The 10,064-nt window shown below is 34.7% G+C and overlaps 1 protein-coding gene across 3 annotated transcripts in view; it reads left to right on the top strand.

Moving 5' to 3' along the window:
- TBC1D19 (TBC1 domain family member 19) overlaps positions 1 to 9,481 on the top strand; it is a 46,066-nt gene extending 36,585 nt beyond the window's left edge. For all 3 annotated transcript variants that reach the window (XM_062574595.1, XM_062574596.1, XM_062574597.1), the window contains 8 exons: positions 612 to 696; positions 1,247 to 1,291; positions 2,508 to 2,540; positions 5,004 to 5,113; positions 6,334 to 6,425; positions 7,193 to 7,308; positions 8,013 to 8,083; positions 9,097 to 9,481. In XM_062574595.1, the coding sequence (XP_062430579.1) occupies positions 612 to 696; positions 1,247 to 1,291; positions 2,508 to 2,540; positions 5,004 to 5,113; positions 6,334 to 6,425; positions 7,193 to 7,308; positions 8,013 to 8,083; positions 9,097 to 9,171 (627 nt within the window). In that variant the 3' untranslated portion in view covers positions 9,172 to 9,481. The remainder of the gene's footprint in view (positions 1 to 611; positions 697 to 1,246; positions 1,292 to 2,507; positions 2,541 to 5,003; positions 5,114 to 6,333; positions 6,426 to 7,192; positions 7,309 to 8,012; positions 8,084 to 9,096) is intronic.
- Positions 9,482 to 10,064: the final 583 nt, after the last annotated feature.

The following is a 10,064-nucleotide window of genomic DNA, read 5'->3' on the forward strand; positions in this document are numbered from 1 at the left end:
ATGAGCATTTTAATCTATTATTTTTGAAATAAGTGAATATAGTGCAAGCATTTTGTAAAGCTTATGGGAATGAGTGAGAATGCAAGGGCCAGCTTTTAGATCTGCACATATGCTAAAATGTGAATTCTTCATCTGTTTATTCATTTACTAGAACTTCCATCAGTCATAGGAAATGAATAGGAAAATGACCAAATAGACATCAAAACAGCCAGTTGCATGCACAGCCACTGCGAGAACCGTGAAGAGTGTAAAAGAGCTCTAAATACGAACTTAGAATACTTAGAAAACATTTCAAAATGTTCCGATCTGCTGATTATTCACATGTAGGTCAATATGACATTGCAGAAGGGCATAAACCCATGTTCTTGCAAAGAGAAGGTTTGGAGAACATGGATGTTTTATTGACAGTGAATGAATGTGAAGATAAAATAATCTCAGGTTCAAAGCCAGTCCAAAAATTTGAAGGGGAGAGTAAAGTAAGTTGGTCAGGAGCTTTCAACTCTGTTAGCTTTGCTCAGTAACATTTAAAAGGTGCTAATTAAGCCAGGTGCTTGTAGCTGTTTGACACTGTTTTGTTAAGTCAGCTGATTTTTGGATAATGTCTTCTACAGGTATTGCTCTGTTTTTCCCGAGATACATCTGTACTGGAGCACTTTTCTTACAGTAGTGCCACCCCTCCTAAATCATACATACGAGGTAAAGGGAGTTGCTCTAAGAGAGAATGTATGAATTTCTGTTGTTGGCTACTCTAATCAGTCTATGAATTTCCTTTATGTTCATTACGTGGGGTAGACTATATTTAAAAGAATATTGGTAAGAAAGTCATATATACAGTTACCATGTGCACAGGCTCTATTGCCACAGTTTTTAAACAGACGGCATAAAGGCTATGGTGATGTTCTTTTACTGTAGTTTTCTGTGAATAGTTTTCCGTTTTTTTACCAAATAAATATAAGTAAATAAAATAAATAAATAAAATTAAAAAGAGAACCTTGACAGTGTGATATAATGTTGACAACAACATGGATCATCATGGATCATCATCTTCCCTTCTTGATGCTGCATTTTCATTTTACATTTGAAACTGTATTTGTCCTTGCATACTTTTAGACAATATCAAATGGTCAATAATGCCACTATTTATAATTTTTACAATTTTCACTCAGAATAAAATTTATATTTTAATTTACATCTTCACACCATTAACAGTTTAATTGCATTTTAATTGTGGTTTGATGATTCACAGGAAAACTTGGAATAGAAGAATATGCTGTTTTCTATCCACCAAATGGTAAGAATTATGCTATTGCCACCTCTAGTGGTAGATCAGAAAGATGCAGGTTTTTTTTCCCTCAAATACATGCTGACCTCTTTTTCTATTACAAATTATATTTCACTCTTTTTCTGCTAAATTTGATAATTTAAGGCGGTAAACTGGGCTGAAGTTGTTTTTGCTGCTCCAAAACAACATTCAGCCTAGTGTTAGTAGCTACATACTGAGTTTGTCTAGGCATGTGGGAAGGAGAGGGGAAACAACTTCTCCTGCAGCAGCTTGTATTCTGGTTGTATATCACCACTTAGAGGATCTGAATGATACGTGTTGAAACCATCTGACCCCCTGCTTTTCAGTACCCTACAAACCATATGGACCATGTGGTTGTGTTTTCCTTTGGAAATTTGCGTTCTTTCTTAAATTCTGACATAACTATATGTATATAAATTTAATAACATTGCCCTTGCTGTTACTTCAGTTGCTAAAATTCTTTTCTCAGTTTTTATTTCAACCTTTGCAACCACTGTCTATTCAATCCATTCCCTATTTTTGCAGTGCATTGAAAGTTCCAGCTCTTTTCTTTTGAAAAGAGCAGCATCTTAAATCTGTATCTCTGACCTTGTTTTCTGTGTCTTCCCTACTCTAGCGGTGTCAATTATAACACATACGCTTGCTCTTCCTTCTTTCATTTTTGCCTGCACAGTTCCTCCTTGCAGCTTTATAATCATGAAGTGTTCTCCTTACATAGCCTTTCGTGAGTCCTGTGTGAAAATTAATGAAAGGGAGCTAAGATCATTTGGGAAGGAGGAGAGAACTGTCGTGGTATAACTGCCAAGTCCTCTAAATGTTTTATCTGAGTACTACATGAATTACTAGAGGTCCTGGCCTCCTCCTTTCCTGCTCCCTCCTTGTCAGTGCATGACATCTACTGGTCGTAGCTGAAATTAGGTTCTGATTTCAGTAAAGCTTATACTTAAGAACTTCATAGAAATGTAGCTGTGCTTGGCTCTTCTAGGAACGACAGCATGTGTTCAAACATGTAGTTGTATTGAAGTAAGCAATACAATTCCTATACTTAAATGATCAAGACCTAAGACCTCAGGTACTGTAACAGGAAATATTCCTGTGGTGTGCAGAATACAATTTAGAAACTTGGGGAAAAAAATACATTTTTGCATGGATAAGTAGAAATGTGAAAGAATAAAAAGAAAGAAGAAATCTCTTTGTTTTGTAGGTGTAATTCCTTTTCATGGCTTTTCTATGTATGGTAAGTGTAACAAATACAGACTTAACTGTACAACGTAACAACTCAGGATTTCTTTTTATCACATTGCAGTTTAAAATTACGTATGCTTCTTTGCAACTTTTAAACTTTTGTGTTCTCTTTCTTTGTGTATTGAGATTGCTGTAGATAACTCTTAAAAATTACAGCCTGTTTCTGTTTACTCTATATTATAGCTTGCTATTATGTGGGAGGTCCTTCTCTGGGAGTTAGTAGCTGAGCAGCTGGCCTCCAAGTCAGAAGCTGCATTTTAATGTATCTGAATAGAGGGAGGAAGTTTAGTGGCAGCATGCTCTTCTCTGGCGCTCCGTGTCTTCTGGGTAGACCAAGCCAACTGTGAAAGGAGTTCTTATGAACATGAATTATGTGAAAGGCTTATTGCTGTATCCACATGACTTGAATAGCTTTTTGGGGAGTAACAAATGATAGAGTGGTTGCTTCTCCACGGCAAAGATGAAAGCTTAAATGTCGACAAGATTTCTAAGAACAGAGCAGAAAATCCGCCCAATTCTTAGCTGTAATAAGGCAGTTAGTGCAGAGATATTCAAACAGTGAGAGAATATTTCTTACAGGTTTCCATTTTTTTTCCGATTTGTCAAAGATGCTTGTAGTGTCTCAGGGCAATCATATTTCAGGATTACACTATGTTTCACCAAGAAGAAAGTTTAATGATCACACTCTCCTCTGTTTGATTCTTAAGAGGTCAGAGACGATTTAAATATGAAATCCAAATTTGAACCTCAGTAGAGAATCTAAGTCTTTGAAGTAGTGAACAGCTTGGTTACAAACTCTTCCTTAAGTGCTCACCAGGAGGCTTTTACTTTCTATGTGCAACTGGAGCTTTGCTTTCCACAACTGCTTTTCAAAATGTTTGGATTTTACTCTGCCCTTTGGAACAGCAGCTCTCAAACTGGGCGTGAGCTTCTTCCCTCCTTCCTTTCCTCTTCCTCTTCAACAGGGCACAGAATATACTGGTGGGAGGCTGGAAAGCAAGGAGGGGAAGCTCCAGTGTACCTCCAAGCTGTGGGTACAGTAGCTGGGACCAAGCAGAACATCTCATATGAAGGAGGAAGTATCGGGGGCCTTACGTGAATCTTACTCATTTTTGTTTGCCTGCTTGAGGCAACTGCCAGACACTGCTCTTTTTCTGGCCTTTCTGACAACTCTTCCACCTCTGCTTTCTTTCCTCATACATAAATACTAGTAACACCCTTCACTTTTTTCACCCCTATGTAAATATGCATTTCTGTGAACATCTCACTTACCTTTCCACCCCTGCCTCTCATACACATACAGAGTTTTTCTACATGCATTATTTTCTATTAAGCCACCTTCTCTGATTCATATATATATATATATATATATACACATATACATATACACACACACACATATATATGAATTCACACATGCATATATTCATATATTTAAAGGTATGTATATTTATTTGCATATGTACATATATTTATGCAGACAAATGTATCAGTATGCCTATCCGGTGTAAACAGAGCTGGAAGGGAGGGTTAGTGTACGGATAGAGACTATGAACCTGTTTAAGTGCAAGCTGTCATGTGGAATGAATGCATCTGTAAAATCAAGAGGTGGATCCAAGGACTGAGTGGACAGATGCAAAGGCTGTTTGTTGAAATGTATACAGGGTAACTGGCTGTGAAATGTGCACTGAATGAGCAGAGTGGATATCAGGGGAAACTGATTATGTATTTGTGCGGCGTATACATACAAGAGATAAATTTAGCTATATTACAGACCTTTACAAAAAGAATAATGGGACCAACTGAAAAAAAGGTTTGAGAACTGCTGTTTTACAAATGTAGCTAACTTCTGATTTTGAATCAGCTATATTGAAGCCTTCTAAATTGTAACCTACAAAATATCCATATTTTTCAGATCTTAGAAGAAATAAAAAGGTCTCTGTCAACCAGTCATGTGATGTTATTATGGCAAACAAAATCTGGTTTTTAGTATTTTAATACTAAACAACAACTACTTTCAAAGAGTAAAATTATTCCTATTTTAGAAAGGGGGAACCAGGTAGGAGAGGGTCACTAGCCCAGGAACACGTTGGAAGTCACAGACATTTGAATCCAAAACTTGCACTATTCAACTTACTATTGCTCAGTGACACTATCTTCAAAACAGATTCCTTACGCTTAGGCAGCCAGCACTGTAGTAAGCAGGTTCTAAGTAGTTCAGCTTCTTGAAATACATCATGCTATTACCTAGAACATACTGTTCTCCTTTGTTTAGCTTCTTTTACTTTAAATGATAGGATCTAATATAAAATATCTTTCTAAATACTTGATTTGTTATTATTTTGCTAATTGTACTGCTATAAATTGCTTGTTTTCCCCTATACTTCATGCACTTAATCACTGAACTCTTTTAGCAGCTTAGTGTTGAGTCAATTAAATTCTTTTATCCTTGCAGTTGCTCCACTTTGTTTTCTGTACCATGAACCTTCCAAACTGTATCAAATATTCCGTGAGATGTATGTGCGTTTTTTCTTCAGACTCCATTCCATCTCTTCTCATCCCTCTGTAAGTTCATTAAGAATTAAAACCCCCTCACTTGATATTCTGTTTGCCATGGGATGATAATATATAGTGACATGGTTTTCCTTTTACATGTGATTAAAATACATGCTTTTAAATCTAATAAAATATTTCAAACAACCTTAGAAAGAATATTACGTAACACTAGTTTGGATATTTTAATTTTCTACCTTAGTGTTAGTCTTTGCTTTAGTTAGTCTTTTTTTGGAGTCACATCTTTTGTGTAATATACTTCTCAATTCAAGATGTCACTTAAGTGTGAACTTAATCTCACTTTAATTGATGACATATTTATAAGTACTCACTTAAGTGTGTTCCAAGGGTAGAGGGATTGGAATGTAAGATGCTATATAGTTTCAGTAATCTCAAATTAATCTCTCATTCGTTAATTCATGTATCTTTGTGTGACAGCACACACTTTAGTATTACCGGATGCTGGAGAGAGAATTTAAATACATTTTGTTATGTTCATGGCCAGCTGTCTTGAATGTAAGACATTGTTGAAAGTTTGTTTATTTTCTTTTTTTGAAAAGGTGCTTGTACTAAATATTTCTCTCTACTCCTTTGCAAAGTGCTGAATAGTTACATTACATTTTAAGAACATTTTCTGTTTAAAAGGTAATGCTTTTATTAATAAAGCATTATAAGACTGGGCATGTGCTTTGAGTAATTAGTAGCAGCAAAACTGATCAGGCAGGAATCTGTAAACATTTTCATGGTAACTTATAAAAAATATTTTTTTTTTACATTTAACTTTTTTGTAGTTGTACCCATTGCTATTTATTTTTAGTTATCAGTGGTAAATAATTTCTCACATCCTCAGGTTTTTTTTAGCTTGTGTACATTCAGTACAATGTAACTGAAGTCTGTTTCATGAGAGTGGAAATATTTTAAGTAATATTGTGATAAAGTATATTAACTAAGCCAGTAGATACTTAGCCCCTGACACACAAATACCATAAGTAACTTATAGCTAAAAGGGCCTGTCACAACTTAGTATGTTGCTGATACATGTAATTGTAGGATCAAGGCTGTAGTGGCTGAAGATACTGAGTTGCTGTTGTGCCCTATCCACCTGATCTGTGTATTATGTCCTTAATAATCGTATTGCTTGAATTAAAAATTCATGAATGTCATACTGATACTGTTTTCTCAGATTTTACAACACGAGTATTAGTATTCAGGATATGATCATGTTTTATTAGGGCATTGTGTCATTATGTTTGCTGTTTGAGACTCTTCTGCAAACCCATCTGCCCCAGCTTTTTTACCACCTTCGAGAAATTGGGGCTCAACCGTAAGTACTTCCTTCTGGCTTGCTGCAAAAGTTGCAGTTTAATTGTTCTGAAAATGCTATTCTGTAGTATTTTAATTTAAAAGCTATGAGAAATTTTTCAAAAATGCAAACATCAATGTGCCATTTTTCCTTGAAAGTCAGTTGAAGTCCTATGTCTAACCCGCATAGATGTGCTTTGTGCCTGTTGTGTGAAAAAGGAGAATTGCACTTTGTGTTTATATGAGGAATGCTATATTATTCAGCTAAGTTTTCAGATTCATATCTGATGGGCTTTGTCCAAGAAAAGTAGTCTACTTCATAGAGGAAGATTTTTTTTTTAAACATTGCTTTTTATACTAGTTACTGCAGAAGCTATTGGAAGGAGAGAGAGCAGGAGACCGTAACTTTCTGTAGCGTACTCATGGCCCTAAGTGCCATAGCACCAACTGTAATGGAATCTGAAGATCTTAGTGCATTATAATTGATTTTCATGGTAATAGCAGAAATGGATGAAACATTTGGGCTGATGATAGTTGAGGATCCCTCCAGTGTGACTGTTTTGTCAAATTCATTTAAGGGAACTAGTGCTTTATCAAGTAGGATGCTGAATAGCTTTCTGAAGAATATAGGGGAAAAAAGGATTATTAATATTGCAAGAGAAAATGGCTATTCTCACTAGGAGAGAAATAGAGGAAAATAGCAACATAATTTCACCTTTTAGAATATTTTAAAGCATCTGATCATGTTGGGAGATAGAAATATAATTACTGTTTATCACTTGTTTGCAGGCTACGAATTTCATTTAAATGGATGGTACGAGCATTTTCTGGTTATTTAGCTACAGACCAGCTCTTGCTTTTGTGGGACAGAATCCTAGGATACAATTCTCTAGAAATTCTTGCTGGTAATGAAATTATTATTATTTTTTTTAATGTTAAATCTAGATGGATGTAAGACAGATACTGTTAGCTTAAAATATATGTTGTGAAAAGAAGAAAATTTAGTTGCTCTTTGAATGTTGAAAACAGATGGCATATAAGTCAGAGGCTAACTGTTAGATAAATGAAACTGTAGACATGTTGCATCTCTAACAAAAATATGTGAAGTAATTTTTAATATTTGTTCTTTACTGTTATTGTTTGCTGTGATAGCAGTCCAAAAATGCTAAGTGCTCTCCGATCAAAATATAGGATATTCTCTCAGCTTGCATGTTTTATGTAGCAACATTAGATAGTATAAAATAAAAGACATTCTCATTTCATGTTATATATTGTTCACAACTAGAATACTATTACAAATTGCTATTTAAATAAATGCAAATTAATGGCTTAAAAGTAAAGGAACTGTAAATCACCTTGTCCCTCATAATTAAAAGCTAGTCACTTTAAAATCAAGCATTTTCACTCAAACTTTTCACAAAGAATATACTGTTGTTCCTATCTTTTTCGTAAAGGATAGCCAGAGAAACTCAAACACTGATGTCCGTTATATGTTATTCTTCAAAATCAAAACAATTACCATAAGTAAGAACTGGTGTTTTACAACAAGATTAACTCTTAACTACTAATTACCAGGTCAGCAACTTAAATATTGGGCATTTTCTTTCAGTCTTGGCAGCTGCTGTGTTTGCTTTCCGAGCGGTCAACCTGATGGAGGTGACATCACTGGCTGCAGCTGAAGTAAGGATAAGTTTCACTTAAAGGAGATTGAAATAGTTCCTGATGCTTTGCCAACCACAGTAACTTAAGCTTCAGATGGCACGTGGTACATAGTGCAAATCTTTCTGCTTAAATTCTTGCCTTAGGTAAAACCCATGGAAATTATGAACACACAATATATAACACTGCTTTTCTGGAGTGAAAGGATGTAAAAGGTTATATTTGTTACAAAAACTCAGTGTTGTCAAGTTACTTTGTAAAATCAGAATTTTTTTTTACTATTTCAATGTGTAATGTTTAATGTTTGTGAGGTATATTGTTTTTAAAATGTTGGGGAAATTTGTACCTTTCTGGTCAGTACATTTTAATGTAGTTGCATCTGGGTTTTTTTTCGTATTATGAATATTTTACAAGAATACTTTTATCAATATTGAATCTAAAATTTTGATGTAAATACAGATGTGAAATGAAGAGAATGATTAAGATGAAGATGATTATTGTTTAGTAGTTTGTTAAAATATATTATTTCCAAAAATCTGATGATATATATTTTTTCAAACATTGAAGGCTTGTGATGACTCCTCCTCTTTTTTTTTTTTTAAACATACTTTCATCAGAAGACATTGACTATTTGAGTCAGTACATTGACTTGCATTACAAGTACTAGCCAAGCCACAGGATAAGGATTCTTAATTCCCAATTATTTTTAGAAGCAAGTTGAAATGTTAGACCTCTTACACACTCATGATGCCATGTATATTTGAAGAAAGTCTAAAGGCTACAATAAAGTTACTTGGTTTATATACCTAGATATGTATTTTTTTTCTTTGAAATGTTAAAATGAAAAATAAGGCAAGAGAAACCTCTTCACACTAGCATAAAACAGCACAATTTGTTTCCAGACAGATTCAAACAGCCTAATTATTGTTAGTATTGTAGTCTACATTTGAATCTTTTTCAGACTTCTTTAGCTGCTTTAAAGAAATTTGATTCAAATGTCAAGTTTAACAAGCCTTTTTGTTTTTTTATCTCAGGCTGTACTTGCTGACCTTTCAACCCTGAAGGTTATGCCTCTTCTTCAGATCTTCTTGTTTGCTACTGTCACTTGATCTGCTTCAACAATACTGATACCACACTTCCAGTCTTTCCTTAGAAACTGATAATCAACTATGCAATGTCTGCATAAAACCAAAATTAAACTGTATGTATAGAATTCATTTAGAAATCATGTCCTTAATACAGTTTTCTAACTGAAAGCAGTAACTTTGCACAATGGTTTGTGCACTGCATGATACTGAATTTCACAGTAAGAGCAATGGTTATTATTTGTACAAAAATGATTACTTGTGCAAGTGAACAATATGAATCAGTGTCTAAAATTCATGTACTATTGAATTGAATAAAGGTAATGTAACTCTTGATCCAATTTGAGTTTGATGTTTGAGTGTCTGTTAATGTCAAATTTGTAAAAGCTTTCTTTTCACATTAAATTACTTTTGCAAGCTCACGTTGCAGAGGCTATCATCTCAAGTACAGTAAAATGAGAAAATAATGGCACTTTAACTTGCAAGATTTTTTTCTCATTTTCTAAGGAAAGGATAGAAAAATACATCAGTTCTGCTGTCTCTATCTTATTCTCCCCACAGAAGTTTTCCCCGTGTTCTTTCCATGTCAGTTACTTCTATTTATTCTTTTTATGTATAGCTTTTCTAAAATGTTCATATTTAAGGGTAGAAGTTTCAAATTGTCCAAAAGATGAAGTTGCTCATTTCATGTTCATCTCCAGTTAGATCCACTGCTCTCTCAGGTGTCGTCTAAGAAAACTCCTACTCAGAGTCCCATGAAAGGCCCCATGTTGCAGAAATATGTTCCCCTGCAGAGAAGAACTGAACATAGCTTCCTTCAGAACTTGTTGAAGCCAGTCCTTACATGAGCCAAAATTTTTTCCTGCGAATGATGCCAGGAGTTCTTTCACTATGCCCCACGCCCTCTGTGGGAGCAT

This window comes from Rhea pennata, chromosome 4, assembly GCF_028389875.1.
Source record: "Rhea pennata isolate bPtePen1 chromosome 4, bPtePen1.pri, whole genome shotgun sequence".
NCBI classification, from domain to species: Eukaryota; Metazoa; Chordata; class Aves; order Rheiformes; family Rheidae; genus Rhea; species Rhea pennata.